Source organism: Vigna unguiculata, chromosome 11, assembly GCF_037176805.1.
Source record: "Vigna unguiculata cultivar grain cowpea cultivar isolate G323 ecotype 2 chromosome 11, ASM3717680v1, whole genome shotgun sequence".
Classification (NCBI taxonomy): domain Eukaryota; kingdom Viridiplantae; phylum Streptophyta; class Magnoliopsida; order Fabales; family Fabaceae; genus Vigna; species Vigna unguiculata.
Genome location: NC_140802.1, coordinates 45,172,617 through 45,191,651, shown reverse-complemented (window position 1 = coordinate 45,191,651; position 19,035 = coordinate 45,172,617). Strand labels below are relative to the sequence as shown.

The following is a 19,035-nucleotide window of genomic DNA, read 5'->3' as shown; positions in this document are numbered from 1 at the left end:
GTAATTAGTGTTACCTGTGATATCTATTTCTTTCACATTTTGAATTTCAAGTTTTATCGGAAAAGACTAATTTGACATCGCAAGTTACCATGTACGATAAATTTATGAAATACAATATCAAACTTTCAAATTCATGATATAGTTCTCATGATTAATAACATATAAAGTTATTCCAACTCGTATAAGTCATTGTATTCTTGAAATTAACTCGGGCTAAGGAAAATAACTTCTGAACTATGTGATATCGATTTATAAAGCATTTTCCTTACAGAAAAATTAATATTTTTTAAATACTAAGCACGAAGAACCATATATCATAGACTCTAAACACCCAGGAGCCACTTTAACTCGTTGCCTTTCGATTTCCCATACATAAAACGTCATTTTAAATATCAAAGACCAGAATGAAAGAAGGGTTTGATTAGTAAGTGGGTAGAGAATTTTCCACCTTGTAACCATGTACTAGAAGAGCTATATATACTGTAGTTGACAAACAAAAAATACATTTCGGCCATTGAAGCCGACAAAATGAGGCACCCCCTAAAATATTATCCAAGAATGAAAATGACATACATCGGCCTATGCTATTTTTCTTTTCACTCAACCAAACAGGGAATGAAAATAAGCAAACCAAATAAGAGAGAAAGTTATGTACACTGATAAATATACACAAAAGAAAATGAGCATTTAAATCTAAATTTACAAAACAGTGTTTATGTGTAGCGCTTTAAGTAATGAGGTAGCCATCTGTTTAACCAACACTTGTCCATCTCTCCGTTCCCCTATTAAGTTTTGAAGCTTTTCAGGTAGATCATTCTCCACAATCAATTTCTTCGGCTGAGGGTGATGCTCATAAACGGCCTGCAACAACATTTTTAAACACTTACGTAACTGTTATTGCTGTACCAGGAATAACTATCATAAATTCTAACACTATTCTTTAGACAAATCTTCCAGGACCAACATTTATAAATGAAACATCATCACCTCTGAATTTTAAATGATAAAAGTATCAAAAATTCAAAGAAAGGAAGGCAGTTTCTCACATTTGAATAAATGTTTATTAACACAAGACTATATCCTTAAATACATGTGTCGATAGAACAATATTATTAATTAAAGCTCCAGTAGATTTTATTGGATCACCATTCTACTATCTGAAGTTCTAGATAAAGTAAGAATGTGATTTAACAATTTTTTAAGTATGCCAAGCCACACTTAAGTGAGCATTGTAGTTAGAATTTTTGAAGTTCCACAAATGAAATCCTCTACGCCGGTTTGTTCATCTTAGTTTTTCTTTTTCTAGTTCTGATGAATATAAATTTTGACATCTCTTGACCATGCAACACAACCTGGTTAAAGGAGTGGTATTACTCACCAGAGATTTTAGCATGTATTAACAAAAAATATCATATTTCAACCCGTACCTTTATTAGCCTGAGTAAATTAAGACGAGCTATAGCATCCTGATGATCAAGCCTTGCAATGAGCAACGGCGTTAACCCATTAATAGCCAATGTTGTATTAATCCTCGAAGATTTTCTGCAGTTATATGATCACAGAGATTAAAAAAAATTCCAATACAAATGAAACTGAGAATATTTTAATATGAAAGCACAAAATAACATTCCAACTACTACAGCAGCATCAAACGTAACATAAAGAATATAGTGTATCTGGTCTTTTGATTTTTTCTTTCCTTGGAGTATATCTTCACTTTTGATCTCTTCCTTTAAAAAATAATTTTATAAAGAAAAAAATTCAAGCCCCTACAACCTCAATGAGACAGTTGAATTCTACAACAAAAGAGTCTTATATTATAGATAGCAGACTTTTTTGTTGTAGAGTTCAACTGTCTCATAGATGTAGGGGAGGGGGGTTATATCCCAGAGGTTGATTATACGGATCCAATAATGTTACAACTTGACTAGAGAACAATGTCTCAGGAATATAATTAGACAATTGAACTCTAAAACTTATATTGAATACATAAGCATTATTAGACAAATAAACCTATCGGGTAGCAATGACAGCAATGATAAATAATGACGTTGCAGTGTATAAAGCAGGGATCATCAAAACACCAAACTATCCAATGTTAAAGTTTTCGTTGCTTGTTATCCAGTTAGAGAAGCGATCCTGTAGGATTTTGCTCCTGCAACTACGTAAAAGTGCATTAATTCATTTTCACTTTCAAAGATGACCCATTATTCAAGTTACTCAGAACTCCCTGGCCTCTTGAAATATGATGAATCCTAAAACCCGTAAAGCAAGCTAGATAAATTCAACCCATCCATTCAACCGACTTTGTATAATGTCTGTGACTATGTATAATGTCTGTTTGGCCTAAAGGATGGGACAGTGCAAGATAAGAGGTTAGCAATATTGCAGTGCCCATTATACATATAATTACATTCCACTAAATATAATTAATCTAGACTCTAGCATCAAGCTCTACATATAACCCAGTCCCTACTCCTAACTCTTTCTGTATTATGCATCAAAGCCAGGTGAAAAATAACTGTTCATCGAAACCTATTCCACTTCAAAAGAGGAAAAGGAACTTTGGTGCACTAAAACTTTGTTTATCACCTATCTGTGCAAGACTGATCGATCAAATAGTTAAAGTATTCAAGGACATAACCAAATGAAGAGAAAAGAATAGAGTCCTATACGTGATGATTTTCAGGAATGGCTCCAATATGTGTACAAAATGCCGCTCTGGACAGGACTGGAAGAACTTCACAAGCTTCTGAACTGCATCCTTTTTCAGCAATGCTTGTTCAACCTTCCTATTATCGTTGTCATGGGCTAAACAAACTGCAATAGAGTCTAGTGCTGTCACAGACCAAAGCTCATCCTCAAGAAGGTTCAAATAGACATCCAAACCACCATGAGCCCTTAACTGCTCCCTTGAATTGCGAGATGCATGAGCCATATCACATAGAAGAGGCAAAGCATACTGTTTCAAGGGAGAATTGGATGTAATGAATTGCATTAAATGGGGAATGATTCCATTTTCAGCCGCTTGTTCTTGTCTTCTCTTATTTATCTTGCATAAATTGAATAGGGCATTCAAGACCTGTAGAAAGAGAAAAATGGAAGATGAGATCAAGCCCGTTTTAGATAGCTAACACCAACTAAGACAAACACCAACAAAAATTACAGATAATCTAAACCATCAAAAGCAAAGGTGACATGAAATAAATAACGTTTGTCCAAAACCCACAATATGCTTAATTAGAAGGCAACTACATAATGTGCTATAATCAGAGTATTTCCTGCACCGAATTCTGTTCTTAAATAAAAGAAAATTGCAGTTACTACATAACCAATGCTAAAATTTATTTTGAGCTTAATACAAATGATAGTTGAAAGTATTGTACAGAAAATTATGCCATGTATAAGTATGCTTTATATAACTCAATTTGGATAACAGTAAGGTAAGCAAGACACACCTCGTGATGTATCTCTGATACAAGAGATCCTTCTTTGAGTTCAAGATTTGGTATCAAGTATTTTATTGCTTCAGCACGCTGAAGATTTTCTAAGCAATTTGGATCAGTTGACAGATGATTAATACACTTCAGTATCTAGAATACCAATACGTGGATGGTCAGAAACTAAAGTAGTAGGATATAAGCTGAACTATAAAAAAAGATGTGTTTTGTCACCTTCAACAAAATAGGAGGCTCCACCCTATTAAACATCTGGAAAAGACGACTGAGCAAGCTTTGGCTACACATATAAGATTTCACTGTTGTGTCAGCTTGCGCAAACTCAAGCAAAAGATCTGCCACTTTCTCCAGATATTCTCTGGCAACTTCTGCATTCAGTGACGAAACCATGTGGGAAAGTAGCCCAGACGAAGTAGCACTACCTGGTCTAGCATTTAGAACACCTGAACCAGACAGGACACCTGATGCCGTCTGTGAAGCGATCCCAGATGTGGAAGCAGCTCCTTCACTGGAATTGAAAGTCCCTAATTTCTTGGGAGTGACTTTATGAGAAACTCTAGAACTGGCGTCAAGACTTCCATTTTCCTTTCCGCGTTGAGAAACATCTGCATAACCACAAATACTGTGCCATTCATAAAGAAACACAAAATGACAACCAAACCAAACCAGAATAGAAGTTAACAAAACAAAATTACTAACAAAACAGATTTTATAATCAGAAAAAGCTTTAAATCCTTGTTTGCTAGAAACATGTTGGATTCTTTTTCTTTCTGAGTAGTGATTTGGGCCTTTACTTGTAAGGCCCATTACCTCTAGTTAGCATATGTATGTGTATGTATGCATTTATATATAGGGCATAGCTAGAAATCAATATGCATTTATAAATTAAAAAAAAAATGACTTCTTTAAATAGCAACAATGTATAAACTGAACTTTTGTAGTTGACAATAACTTACTGCAGTTAAGCTTAAGCTTATAATTTAGTCCAGTTCAATCAATTACAAAAAGTAGAAGTAATGAAGCAGTTAATAACCAATTTTTGTAGTTGTACCAATTTTTGCTTAATAACCAATTTTTGTAGTTGTACCTATTGAGAATGAATATTACTAGAAAGGTTTGAAGGATCTTCTAATTTATTAAGTTTGAAATAAAGCATAATTTGTACAAAAAGATGATGAGAAGTTCAAATTAAATTTTACTGAGTTTATAGTTCCTTTAAATTTGTTATTTGTCTTGAAATATCTTCATAAAAGAATCAGATAGAGCCTTATTATTACCTGCAAATTCTGCCATCAAAAAGTCTAGTTCCCCATTCGTTTTCTTTTCAGATGCATGTAATAAAGGGAGTACACTTTCATGTCTTTCTAATCCTGACATCTGACGTACATACTCGAGCTGTCCAGAAAAGCGCCCAGATGGTGGCTCTTTGTCCAACAAGCTAAGAAGAGGCCTAACTTGTTCCTGGTGTGTACCTCCTGTCACTGATAACCCATTTGATGATGGCTCTGTTGATTTTGGTGGCCTATCAGTTGATGCCCTGGTAGTGGAGATACGTTGTCTGGATTCAACATCTCGCTCTTTCAATGCACCAACGGAAGATTCTCTGGGTGTTTGAGTTGAATTCTTCTCTAATGACATGGCATCATCCATGGAGTGGTTAGCATCTGATGATCTTCGAGGATTGGAGGATGAAGGATGTAACTGTTCTAAGTGATGATCAAGGACTCCACGTCTCACTTTAGAGGGATCTTGCTGGTCTACTGAAGATAGCAACGCCTCATTCTGATTAATATAAGGGTGTGTAGGATCCAAGATACCAGATCGGGGGCGTTGAGCTGAACCATCAACTGAAAATCCACCCCCAGCAGAGCTAGAAGCTAGTCGAGTTGACTCATTTAAGCTATAAAGAGTATTTATAAGCCTGAGAAGTATTCCATTCTTAGCAGCTATCCGGCAAAAATCATTTCTAGGAGTTGACTGCTGAAGCTTAAATACCTGCCACATGCCATCAATAGCCAGATGAACCATCTCCCTGAAACACAGTTTTATAGTCAGCGTTTACAATACAAATTTTAAGAATAAAATGTAAGAGCAAATGTAGATTGCTAGAATTTATTTATGAGAAGAAATCACTAAGAATTTATTCCAGACCTCGCCCCACTCCCAAAATAAATTAAGGGCAGAGGATTGTCTGCGTCATATATGACCATAGTCCAAACCAATTGGGTCATCTTAACAATAAGTAATCAATCAGAGCTGCAAACATAATCTAAAAGCCCTATGAAAGACCTCAGACAAAAGCCCTCGTGCCTGAAGCAGGGTGAAAGCTATAATGTTCTGAAATATTTAAGTCAAATGGTGCCAGTGAAGATCAATGTACTGAACAGCTTTGTCAGAAGGGCCTTAACATAACGTGAAAGGTCAGCTCTCCAACAAATCCGAGCTCTGGTTGCAGGGCCAAATGGCTACTATCTCTATCAGGCTGTCAGATAAAAAATAAGACAAAAATGCAAAGTAATCTCACGCTGGAAGTGAAAGCTCCAAAGCTTGCCACTAGCCGTTCAGTTGACATGAATATCCTATATTAGGAACAATGGAACATTGACAGGGGAGAAAAAAGACTTTCTGTAAAACAAAGAGATCTTTTAGGAATACACTACTATTTTACATAGGTCCCACATCTCATTTCATCGCTCTTGGCAAAAGGTCAAACAGTATACTCCAGATAGAGAAAGTAGCACAATTTTATATCAAAACATGGGAGATTCTAATCAAGGAACCCATGCACATCAGACCCATACTATGTAAAGACATTTATGTGGCCTTTCAAGATCACTCCCACATCTAATAACGTCTTTCCCTAAAAAGAATCAGCCAAATCTAGATCACTTCTGAAATATTTAAATTGAACAAATCTTGGCGTTGCATTGCAAACTATAATCTAGTGTAAATTGCAAGCACTCCCATACAAGCACGATTCACATAAAAGCTAACCTGTACTTGGCATAATCGGCCTCAAGAAATCCCACTAAAACTGGTATTCCACGGCAAGCAATAAACATTTGTAATGTCAAAGAACTGCATTAAATAAAAACAATCAATTCTACACTTTATTTTCAAAATATAAATCCAGGTAAAAACAACAATAACAATAACAAATAAAATGCATTCCAGACCTTGACTGACAAAGCTGCTGTAAAAAATAAGCTGCTTCCATTCGAATCTCTCGAGGTCGATCAGGTACTGCAAAGCTTGTGACTGCAGGAATCTGCCATGAAATTTTGCATTAAATATAGCCAAATCGAGATATCTGATAACGCTCAGCAACACAAATAAGATGGTCAAGTTTCAGTACTCTAGTAGTTATATTTATTGGCCAAATTTTAATATTCGAAAATCCCAACTGTTGATTATTGTTGATTCATGCTTCATTTCCGACTTTTCTCAAGAGATTTTAATAGCATAGAGATGGATATGTATCGATATTGTTGACTCTTGCTTTATTTCCCAGGTTTCTCAGTTAGGAGATTTCTACATCGCAGAAAATAAGTATCATTACTTAGATTTCGGGTTTCTCATATATTTCCTTTGTAAATTGCATCTATATATGTATTACACAATTGCTCAATCAAATCAATTAAATTAAAAGCAACTAGAATTATTCGATCTATGTAGAGCTCTCCAAGTTACGACATAGTGCATGTTTGATCTCTGTTTTATTAATTCAGTTAAACTACAAGAAAAAGAGTGATATTGAGCCGAAACAGTGTTTTAGACAACACGTATGCTTTATTTACTTTGAGAGAACGAAATCAAAACCACTAATAGAGGAGATTTAGTAATAAAGATATGACACGGGAATAAATAAAAATATTCCTAATAATACATATATAATCTATATGCTTTCAATTATATAGGATCTGCTTCTTATTTCTATAATTATAACAGGTTCAGCACTACTAGACTGATTTTTTTGCACAGTTCTTTTTGGTTGTGTACATTAATTACTCATAGCCAGCTTACAGAGTAATACTCTACTATTCAATGCTAATTTCTCTTGAGCTGGATTTGGGTAGGAGTAAGTGCTACGGAACATGACCACGAAGGGAACTAAAGTGGGCAGAATGTTTCCACTCCATTTTACTTGTGTTTTTTTCTCTTGCAGGGGTTTCCCGAATCTATTTTGCAGAATGGCATAAAAGGGTTGTGCCATTAAAACTCTACTATCTTCGATATTATTCATAGTGATGTTAGAGGTGTGTCTCTTGTATTAAATAATCCTTTAATCCAATCGAGCAACAACAAAATTGCTTCCCCATTGACTGATTTATTATCCAATAAACTATTATTTTAGCATACTACATTATTTATAAAGTAATAATACTAACCAATCCAAATTAATAGATCGAGGCTCCCCAACATCAACTAGACAAATTTTTAATATAGAATTCAACTAAATTAATCAGGGAAAGGGAAAGTAAAATTCGAGGAGCATGAAACAGATATAGTACTTACCAATCCAACAAGACATGCATTTTCAAGGAAATCAGTGTTGTCTTTAACTATTTGATTTATAAGCTGAAGCACAGAACATATAACCTGAAATAATTATATTTACATTAAGATGTCTTCTTCCATGTTACTAAATTGTCAGCATGCCTATCAATAATGAAAAAATATTAGACGAAGTATCAAGAAGAACAACACATACACGTGTTTTAGGAACTTCTAGCAAATCTGTTAGAGGAAGTAAACCATGCTGGGTAACAAAAACAATCTTCTGCTCTGGGCGTTGATTAAATATACCAATAAGTTTCTGACATGCAGACACAATCACATCTTCTGATTCCTCTGGTTTTAATGAACCAACTAATTTGCTGAACTCAACAGCCTACAGCATTGTGGTAAATACATCACAGATGCAAGTATAATATATAAAGCAGCGGTGAACCAAGCTCAAAATTTTCTACAGGGAGAACCAGCTTTCACATGCAAAACGACATTGTTTATACATCTAAGGCTAAAATCAAGGGTAACATAGAATGTAACCATTGAATCCAACAAAAGCTACACAGAAAAGAAAGTGGTGGCTCTAAGAAATTAGAACAATTTGAAATCATCATGTAACTCACTAAAACTTGTTTTCCTTCTTTTTATTAAGATTATTATTAAAGCAGCACAGCAACATAAATTATGAAGTTCAATAGTTTGGATTTGGGAGTTCAAAGAATATGCCAAAATGCAATTCTGACTTGAATTTTTTTTTTTTAACTTGAATTACTTTACAAAATTATGTATAGCCCACTAGAATGCGAAACATGCACAAGGAAAATCCAACAGTGGAGAGAAGAACATTATGAAGCCATAATAGGAAATGCTAAATTAAAAAGTGTAAAGTATAAAATAATTGACATCAACAGCACACATTGTTGGACATCAAAAGAATTAGTGCAAATTGAAAATTGCATTTTCCCTCCCTCTCCCCAGTCTATTCTCTTCTTGCCTTTTTCCAAAGATATACCCAAAGATATGAAGAACCATGTTTCACAAGATGGCCCAGTACAAAACCATATTCATGGTGTACACAGCAGAAATTAATATGAAATGAAAATGGAAAAATGAAGATATCCAAGAAATTACTTCCATAACTAAACTATAATGTACAATGTTTACAAACATGAGCCAATATTGAAAGATGAGTATTTTCTACCTTGCAATATACAACGTTATGCTAATGCCAAACAACAATCGAACATGACATGATAACATTTTGTAACATGTAACCAAGAAAAAACAATATATGAAATGCCAAAAAATGAATTGAACAAACCACTTTATGTAAGGGAAAAATAAGTTATTCAGAGCATAGAAGAAAAAACCCCTGGTACCTGCAAAGGAAAAAGGTTCTCTCCAGGAAGTTTTTCATCAAAGACCTGATAAGTGAGAGACAATAGAGAGTCAAAAGAATAACACAGGACTTTAATAGACAAATATTAAATATCAAGACTGAGTAACTTACCAAACCATCTATATCAATCACATCATCTTTTAGAACACCTATCATTACTCGATGCAAAAGATTCCCACCATTGTTTGCTTGTCCAATTTCACTTTCCTTCTCCCATTGCTTTCGAGCAATTGTGGCCCTCAACTCTTTAGCCAGGTCATTTTTCCCACCATCAGTTGTAGGTGTGTTACCTTTAACCATATGAGAAGTGGATGCAGATGTGGATGCCTCTGCTGCAACATCCCCAGGTTGTTTGTCTAATGGATGGAATAAATCATCTAAGCACGCATCTCCTGGTGGGTCACTAAATCTACTCAGCTCATTTCCTTCCACAGTGGTTGGCATCTTCATTGCCTTCAGATGGCAATTAGACAATTGTATTAGATTTCATCTTTGACATATTCTTGTGATGAATTATAGCATCAACTATTAAAAGAAAAACAGGGACTCTTTGAGAAACCTTAGCTGACTTGATTTCATATCATGGACTCAACACTTACACTGTTCAAAAAGCATTTAATGATATTGAAGAGGGCACAAAGTACAGTGAAAAGTAAATGCATGAAAAAATTGGACAAAAACGAATACAGTCTGATTAGAATGGGAAGAGAAAGACTTAAAGACACTTCAGGACAAAAAATTAAGATGTACCAAGCTCTAAATGGATTTATCAAATATTTAGTTTTCAAGGAGCCCAAGCGTGTCATCTGATTTGCATAACCAACTCAGTTAATATGATCATGCTTGGCTTTTAAAATAAAATTTTATCTATGTGTCTGTATTAAAAAAGAAAAAGCAATACAATAAATGGAATTTACAACAAATAAATAATCAACAGTAACTAAGTAACCGCTCAAAAAAAGTTCCAAACAATTAATAAGAACACGAAATACCTTGAGGGAACTATTATCTTGACCTCTTGGCCCAAAAGCAAATGATTTGTTACCATTGTTTACAGAGCTGTCTTTTCCTCCAACCTTACTAGCGATTCCTCTCGATTGTGGTGATCCAACCTCTCCATTCATCATAACTTCATGAAGTTCTTCATTTGAAATTTCATGACTGCCAGTAGCCTCGGAATTACCAACTTCTCTATTTGGAGAGAGATTACTAGATCCAGTTTGTAGAAGTGACTTCTCACGAATGGCTAAGGTAAGAACCTGATCTGATGGAACATGATCTTCATTCTCTGCTCTTTCATTGGAAAAATTAGGAGCTGAAGCATTGTCTTCATGAGATTTTCTGCCCTGAGGAGCCGCAGATGAAAGCTCTTTTCCAGAATCCTATAAATAAAAAATTACTTTGGTACTAAAGATAGATAGAATAAAATAGTCTCAGAGCTTCCCATCAACACTAACCTCTTTCTCCACAGAAGAGCCTTCGTAAGCACTCTTATGATAACCACCAGAATCTTCTGCATCTGCAGAATCATCTTCCTCTATATTTCTGCAAGTGGTAGCACAATTGGTTCAAATAAAAAAAAATAACAGTTATAGAGCTAAAAGTAAATGATACCTTACAACAATTCAAATGAAAAAAAAACAGTAAATAAATTGTAGAATCAATAAACACCCAATTCTTTCAGTAGAGAAAATTCATCCTCAGAAGTACCTCCACAAATTGGAAGTGAACACTGCATATATAATACAAATCCAATGTGTAACACTCCAGTTATCAGCAGCTATGCAATACGGATTACCAATGCAGGAAAAAAGGGAGTGATGATATACGAACTGCTGGAGTTCTCCACCCAGTATAAATATGGTTAACTTTGTATCATTAGTGATTAAGAGTAAATGAATATAATTTTATATAAATTATTAATCCATACCTCTTGTCCTAATGGTTAAATGTCTCACAAATGATTAATAGGGTCATGAGGTTATTGAAATATCTATCAGTGATTATATTTGTCTCAATATAGTTAAGAATAAAGAAATGACCACAATTACAACCAAGGTAAGGATGTTAAGATGTTCTGATTTGGCCAAGAATATGACAAATATACAACACTATAAAACCTATGTATAACTCAACTCCAACAACTAGCTCAAGGATTGGCCATAAAAGCACCAGACGAATAAGAAGATCAATGCTAATGGTCATTATCCAAGCCAACAACAAAATAAAAGAGGAATGGAAAAGCACAGGTATGTTCCCTTATGATAACTTCAATAGTCACACACCGTTATCAACAATAATAATAATTCCTGGAAGATGAAGGAAATTATATGTTACGCAATCTACCTTAGTGTTCCACTATGACGAAGAGAAGACTGCAGAACACGTCTACAATTTTGAATCCAGGGGTGAGACAGCAGAGTTTTAGCATCAGGCCTTTGTCTAGAATCCTGAAATGTGCAACAAAATGGCATAGAAAACAAGTTTTATTTGATACAATTACAAATCAGATTAATAATGTATCTATATTGCCTGACCTACAATGTAGAGATATGATAAATTAAAATTTGACCAATACATTAAAAGATTCATAAAACAGAAAGCAAATTCATGTTAGGAGGGTGGAGATAAAACAAGGAGAAGGATAGCAGAAAATCTAAGCTAAAACAACAGATGCATACGAAATATATTCTAACAAACAGTTAAGATGGAATTTACCTTCTTAAAGCATTGAAGCAGAAAATCAGTAATATCAGGTGAAAGGCTATCGGGAATTGGCGGGTGCTCATCCTGAGATAAACCTCAAGGGTTATAAATGAAATCATACTCTTTTAGTTAAGCATATCAAGAACACAAGAAAACACAAAATGCACCAATTATGAACTTATTTCTAATACAATCATATGCAAATGTCACTATCTAGCAAAATGATAAATGTAACTGTTAAATCTGTATTACACTCCTAATGATTTACAGCATGTATACCTATATAAACACAAACAGTTAAGACATCATCTAAAACAAAATCTAATCTTATCTTGATCTACAATTTTGCATCAAGTAAATTACCCTGTTAAAGGCTAATAATAAGGATAGTAAACATCTTATTAGAATCAACCAAAACTCAAGTCTAAGGAACTTTCATATATTGAAAATACAGTAAATGATAGCACAATAGCAAACCTGGACAATACGGAAAAGAGCTGGCATAGGCTGCAAATCATAATAAGGAGGTACACATGTAAGAAGCTCAATAACTGTACAGCCAACACTCCAAATGTCAGAAGCTGCACAAACCCCAGCCATTTCTATAACCTGACAAGTTAAAACCAAATTATCAATGACCACCCTAATCAAGCACAATAATACAACATACTAGAAGTCTTTTTAATTCACAATCAACTTAATTAGGTTCTCCAAAATGAAAGCAAGGAGCTAAGCTCAACAAATAAACTACCTTTCTTATTAAAATAAAAATAAAATACATTCTAAGAATGACAAAAGGGTAGTAGATCTGAGGGAGAAGTGGTCGCACAAAGTAAATAGCATACCAAAGTGGCCAAAAATGCAACAAATTGGCTCAAAAAAACAGAAAGGAACTCAATCTCCTAATATCATTCTAGTGTTAAAAAACAATTTGAACAAGGCACTAACTAAACGTTCTAAGTAAATGATTTAGCAAAAGAACATCAAACAATTAATACCTCAGGGGCCATCCAGTAGGGTGTTCCAACAACTGAATGAGTGTTAACATCTGCCTCTGTTAGTTTTGTAGCAACACCAAAATCAGCTAATTTCACAAGACCCTGAAAGCAGAAATTAGAATGTAATTAGTTAAGAAATAAAGAAAATTTCCAAATTTAAGAGAAAAACAATGTAATATAAACAGAAAACTAGACAAAAAATATGACAAGATCTAGAGTGTGTCATTAAAGAAAACTCATGCTGATACTGTAATACAAAATTAGAAGAAATTTTATTACAGATGGAAGTCCAAAAGGTTGGAGTGAATCCTTCACTTTACAGGGTAAGAATTTGCAGCCATTGAATGGAAAAAATTTGAGATGGTGATCAACAGATGCACATATACAACAAACTATGTAGTTAATTCAATCTCAGTCACTAATTATTCAATCAATGTCAACTCAGTCTAAATCACCAAGTATTCAGTCAATGGTTATACCTCCTCACTTTAGAGAAAAAAATTCAAAAAGGTTAAAAGATACAACAGAATCCTTAACAAAGACAAAACAGAGGTAGAGAAAAATAGAGACAAAATGGGAACTGTAGAAAAGAGTCAGTGTGGGAGAGCAGTGCAGTCCTTTCCCATCTTATATTAAGGAGGATGACATATGTTCTTTGTTCTTCATACTTTTCCTCTTTTCATCTTCATGAGTTTTCTTTCTTTCAATTAAAATTGCATATAAGATAAAGGGTAATGAACTAAATGCAAAATAAGTAACACAATAATAATGCTCAAAATAAATATTCAAGAAACAGACTTCTTTGTCTACTAATTTCCGCTTCCTTATTTTAGAAAGATTATATTCTAAATTCAAAATTGATTCACTACAAAATTTCTGAATTGCTTGGTAAAGCAGTTCAACTAACTGAACAAGCAGCAACAAAAGCAAAAATAGTTAAGAATCTTTATAATTATAAAGGAAAAACAGAGTATTCTAAGATAACGTGAACATAACACACAACTTTCAGCAGAGAAAAGAAGCACAAAAGAGACAACGCTTTAAAAATAAAGCAAAAATGAATGTAGTATATCATTAAGCATAAAAATAATGTTGAAAAATATAATTAGATTCTTAAAACAAAACTTCAGTGATCAACATGGCTAAACATTGATTTTAGATTACTAACACCAATACATCCAGATACAATTAATTTAGGTCCAAATAAAAGGAAAGATTATATGATAAGAAAAATCTTCTGCATAACCAGAAATATTATAACAAGAACATAAAATTAGAAAGCTTGCCTCCTTCGTTGTCAGTATGTTTGCACCCTTAATATCTCGATGAATAACACCTTGTTCATGAAGATAAACCAAACCTTCCAACACCTATCTCATAACATAATATATTTAGTATACAAAAAAAAAATCACATACTAGAAAAAGCCTCAATGAGTAGTCCTACACCTACTAACCTGGGCTATATATACTGCAACCAATGATTCCGGAAAAGGTCCAAATTTATTTGGCTTGATAATATTTGCAAGCGAGCCATTTTCTACATACCTATGATACGGCAAAAGAGCATGAAACCGAATCTATTAACTCCACTGATTACCCTTTGAATGATGCTATGATTAAATCATTTAATGTTATGAAAGAGTAGAACCCACTTACTCAAGAACTATGTGCAGGTGACTTTTTGTCTTAGAAGATCCAAGATACTTTACAATGTTTTTGTGGTTCAGATTCTGAAAAATAATAATCATTTAAAAAACATGACATCATATAATATCACTGAAGACAATCCAAATGTGCTCAGAACCCCAAGCTTTTTTGTATAATTCCCAAGATTAAGCCAATGAACTGTTCATTTTACAGCATCACCAAACATAAAAAGATAGCATAATAGAATGAATCACAACGTGCCACCTCTTGTTATGGCACCTCCAACTGCACACTACAACCAGCGCATAAAGGTCATGTTTAATCTCTTGCAGTCCTCTCTCCCTGCTATCACAGCCATAACAGTAACTACACTATACATTTACAAACATTCAACTTCACTTCAATTGTCTATGGTTTCTCCACCCACTTTTTGGGAGAACTTTGTGATTCCCCATATCCAAGGTTTTGGCACAAAGCTTTTTCCTTAATTCATGTTCGAGAACATGCATGGTTTGGGGCACATATAAGTAAGGAAATTGTATATAACATCAATTAATAACTAATTTTCCCAAGCCAGGCAAGGAGACCACGTTCCTTTTGGTCCAATTCAAGTCATATTAGTTTAAGAGTATATTTTAATGCAAGAACATCTGTAGCATGCCATTAATATCATAGCCTAATGCTTACACAAACAATATACACTACAAAGAAATGGAGCAAATAACAACATGACAGTTATTGAGCAAAATAAAAATCTAATTTATAATGTAATCCAAAAATCTAATCCAATATTGAGGAATAGAAGTACCTTTAACAAATCAATCTCTTGCTGGTATCCATCAAATGACAGCATAATCACAGACAAAACAACAACCAGATTAGTGAATGGAGATAAGGAAATATCAATTATGAACAACATAAAGAGAAATGATCCAAGAGAAGGTCAGTCAAGTGTCCAAGCAAAAGTCACACATAAAGAGAAATGATCCAAGAGAAGGTCAGTCATATGAGTGGAAAAGCCCACGAACCCAATGATGAGTGTGCCCTAATTTTTGTTGTCTGGCAAAACTGAAGAAGTAATTTATTTATGGCAACATACAATCTATGATAGTATCCGGCAGAGCAACTTAGAGTATAAAACAAGTATGACTAAAACTATTTTAGTGAAAGCTGCTGATTGTAGTGGGCAGATCAGATAATAGACAACAATGAGAATTAGCTTATCTACACTGATTACAAAAATTGATACTGAGCATCCCCACACCACTAACTGTACAGTATAAGGGATAAGATTAGGTAACTGCCTTCTATTTTCAAAGCAGTTCCTCAACAAAGATGCAGAGGGACTGAGCAGCTTTGCTCTGTTAATGTTTTTTTTCTCTTTCTTAATAGTTGAATATCTTCTGTAAGGGATACGGAGAATCATTACTTGTATTTTTTTCTGCTTAATGAATTTCTTCTTTTAGCCAAGATGTTATACTAATACTAAAAATAAAGCTAAATGCAACACTGTCAAACTAGAGGGTCGAAAGGGTAGATAAAAAGATTAACACAGATTCTAAAATCCTTTCTAAAATATATAAGTATATTTATATGTGTGAAAATAGTAAAAACTACGTATAGGGTTAATTCCCCTTGTGTAGAAAATACACATAATGTAATATATTTATAATGAAGAATAATGAAGGAAAATATGGACTAAGCCCAAATACACATAATATTGTAACTAACATAAGATATTGTAACTAACAATATCTAACAATATACATTCATATACGTAAAAATAATAGAAAAGCTAAGAAAAACAACTAATAATTCATAAATAGATAAGAAAGCAGAAAAAAAAAACAAAAAACAAAAAATACATTAATATACCTAAAGAATGCTATTTGTGTTGTGTATACACACATGCACTTTGCTATCTGTTTTACCATTACCCATTACTAACGCATAATGTGCAACAAAGGGAGATAATGCTTAGTGCCCAATCAATCAGTGTGAAAGCAGAAGATGCATTTAAAGACTCAAACACACAGCACCATACCTGTACTAAAGATTTGTTCTAAATGACCATTTCTCACACCCATAATCGTACCCAGTACCTTACCCAAATCCATGCAGCGTAGGATATAAGTCTCAATACTTTCCCATTGATAGTTGATAGCTAACATGAAAGTTAAAACTCAAAAGGGAGGGGAAAATTATACACGTTACATACCATGATGATGTTGAGATCCTCCTGAGCAATATTCTCCAAAGAAACTTGTTTAATGGCAACAAAATCTCCATTCTCCAGGTCCAAACCTTTGTAAACTCGCCCATAAGCTCCTTTCCCAATCTCATCTCCCAGCATCTGCTCCAAATCTCACATATAAAATCATCAGCCACTAAAAAGTTAAGCTATTTTATGATCCAATACCATATGAAATTTCAAAACTAGAAACAAGACAAGATTTCCAAATATTTGCAAATGAAGTTCAGCATTACAGCATGAATTTCCTACCCCTTGCAAGCAAAACCACAAATCCAAAAAGAGTAAAATAAAATGCCAGACAGCAATAATAAAGTTATAATAATAATAATTCTCCGGGACGAATTCCAACATCAATACATCATCAGCATCACCACTTCCGGGAATACACTAAGCACCACTAGTATTTTCATTTGATCCAACATTATCCTGCACCTAACACTCCATCCAGCCCAACCCAGCACCAGTACCAGCCACCACCCCATCACATTGTACTACACTACACTAACAACAAACAATTATCCAACTTCCTTTAACTTCACAAATTCACAACAATCACATCATCCCACACAGCTCATCCCACACAGCTGGCTAAAGCTTCCACCAATCGATCTTCAGCAACAGCAGCATTACGACAAAAAAAAAGTGGAGATCGAAGAACAACCAATCATCGAATGAGAGTGAAGGGGGGAAATGGCGTACATATTTATTGTCGAGAGTCTTCGATTTAGTGAAGGCCGTCGTCGTCGTCTGGCGCGACATCTCTGCGAGTGCGGCGAGCGGCGAGCGGCGATCGCAGAACGCAAACCCTAGAAACGGAACATGGAATCGCCGGAGAAGGAACGCTCCGATTTGGCTAATAAATTAATCAGTTAATAATGAGAGATATAAAATTAAAAAAAGAGTGTCAATAAATAAATATAAATGAAGAAAAAAGAAGTGAAGAAAGAGAGACTAGAAGGGTTTGGGTTAAAGAAAAATGGATTTTGTTGTGAAGAATGGTCAAATTGGAATGGAATGTCCAAATTCCTATCTCTTTCTCTTTCTTTCTCACATTACCTAGCTGGCAATGTGATGTCAAGACCTGCAACGTTTCCTAACTTTTCTTTCTTTTTCCTTTGCTTTTTCACAATTCATATTAACAAACACAAACTTTTCCTTTTTCCTTTTACCATTATGTGTAGTTTCTGTAACTCACATTTTGTGTTTTAGTCTCTTAAGTAATATACTTTCAAAAATACTTCAACTTACCACTTTAGTTTTATACAAAAATTGGTTGTTGCAAATTTTGCAGAGGTTTTTTTATATGATGTAAAAATTATTAAATTGATTTTTAGTACCTCTAGTAGTTGTATTCATTTATATTTTCATTTCATGGTTAGTGTTTTCTTAAAATATAATTGTTTTTTGTGTTACTATAATCATTTTATTAATGAAAAAAAAACAATTTATTACCAAATCAGAACGCAAAAAGCGAGAGTTTTCATTCTTACACATAAAAACAACTAGGAAGTTGCAAATTATGATTATAAACAAACAGAACAGAAATTATTATATTTATCCTGTATAAATATATGAAGATTTTTTCTGTAAAAAAGTAAGAAAAAATATTTAAATGATAATATGGAAATAAATATAAGAGCACGCTAATAAATTCTAAATGATTCAAGTATTCATGACTAAACATCATCATATTAAGATAATAATTAATAAAATTAACAAAAATAGTACATAAAAAATTAGTGGAACTTTAAGTCACAAAACGAAATTACAAAAAAAAAATTATAAATAAAACCTTAAAAATAAATAATAGACTATATATAAAGTAGAAGTGTAAATTCAGATATATTTATCTACATCTGTATGAGTTACAGGAAAGTTATTTCTAGTTATGGATTCTCAAGACTCGTCTGTGTGAGTAATGTATTAGATTTTTCTTTTATTGACCATGTCACCTTTAAGAGGATATTTTTATTTTCTTTCTTCAATAAGGGGCATGAAAATGTATCATATACAACAATAAGGTCCTACTACCTAGACTTGAATAAAAATAATTTGTAATATA

At 33.7% G+C, this 19,035-nt stretch overlaps 1 protein-coding gene across 1 annotated transcript; it reads right to left on the bottom strand.

Moving 5' to 3' along the window:
• Positions 1-405: 405 nt before the first annotated feature.
• On the bottom strand, positions 406-18,044 carry LOC114168377 (MAP3K epsilon protein kinase 1-like). The gene is made up of 25 exons (XM_028053162.2): positions 18,030-18,044; positions 17,673-17,826; positions 16,938-17,072; positions 15,528-15,548; positions 14,729-14,802; positions 14,527-14,617; positions 14,357-14,440; positions 13,071-13,172; positions 12,550-12,681; positions 12,085-12,156; positions 11,713-11,816; positions 10,824-10,911; positions 10,359-10,748; positions 9,478-9,819; positions 9,347-9,391; positions 8,170-8,349; positions 7,974-8,057; positions 6,635-6,726; positions 6,453-6,536; positions 4,736-5,490; positions 3,675-4,063; positions 3,459-3,593; positions 2,676-3,082; positions 1,428-1,542; positions 406-861 (listed from the first exon to the last, which is right to left on the bottom strand). The coding sequence occupies exons 2-25, from the start codon at positions 17,730-17,732 to the stop codon at positions 700-702; spliced, it is 4,143 nt and encodes a 1,380-aa protein (XP_027908963.1). The 5' UTR covers positions 17,733-17,826; positions 18,030-18,044; the 3' UTR covers positions 406-699.
• Between the last annotated feature and the right edge of the window lie 991 nt (positions 18,045-19,035).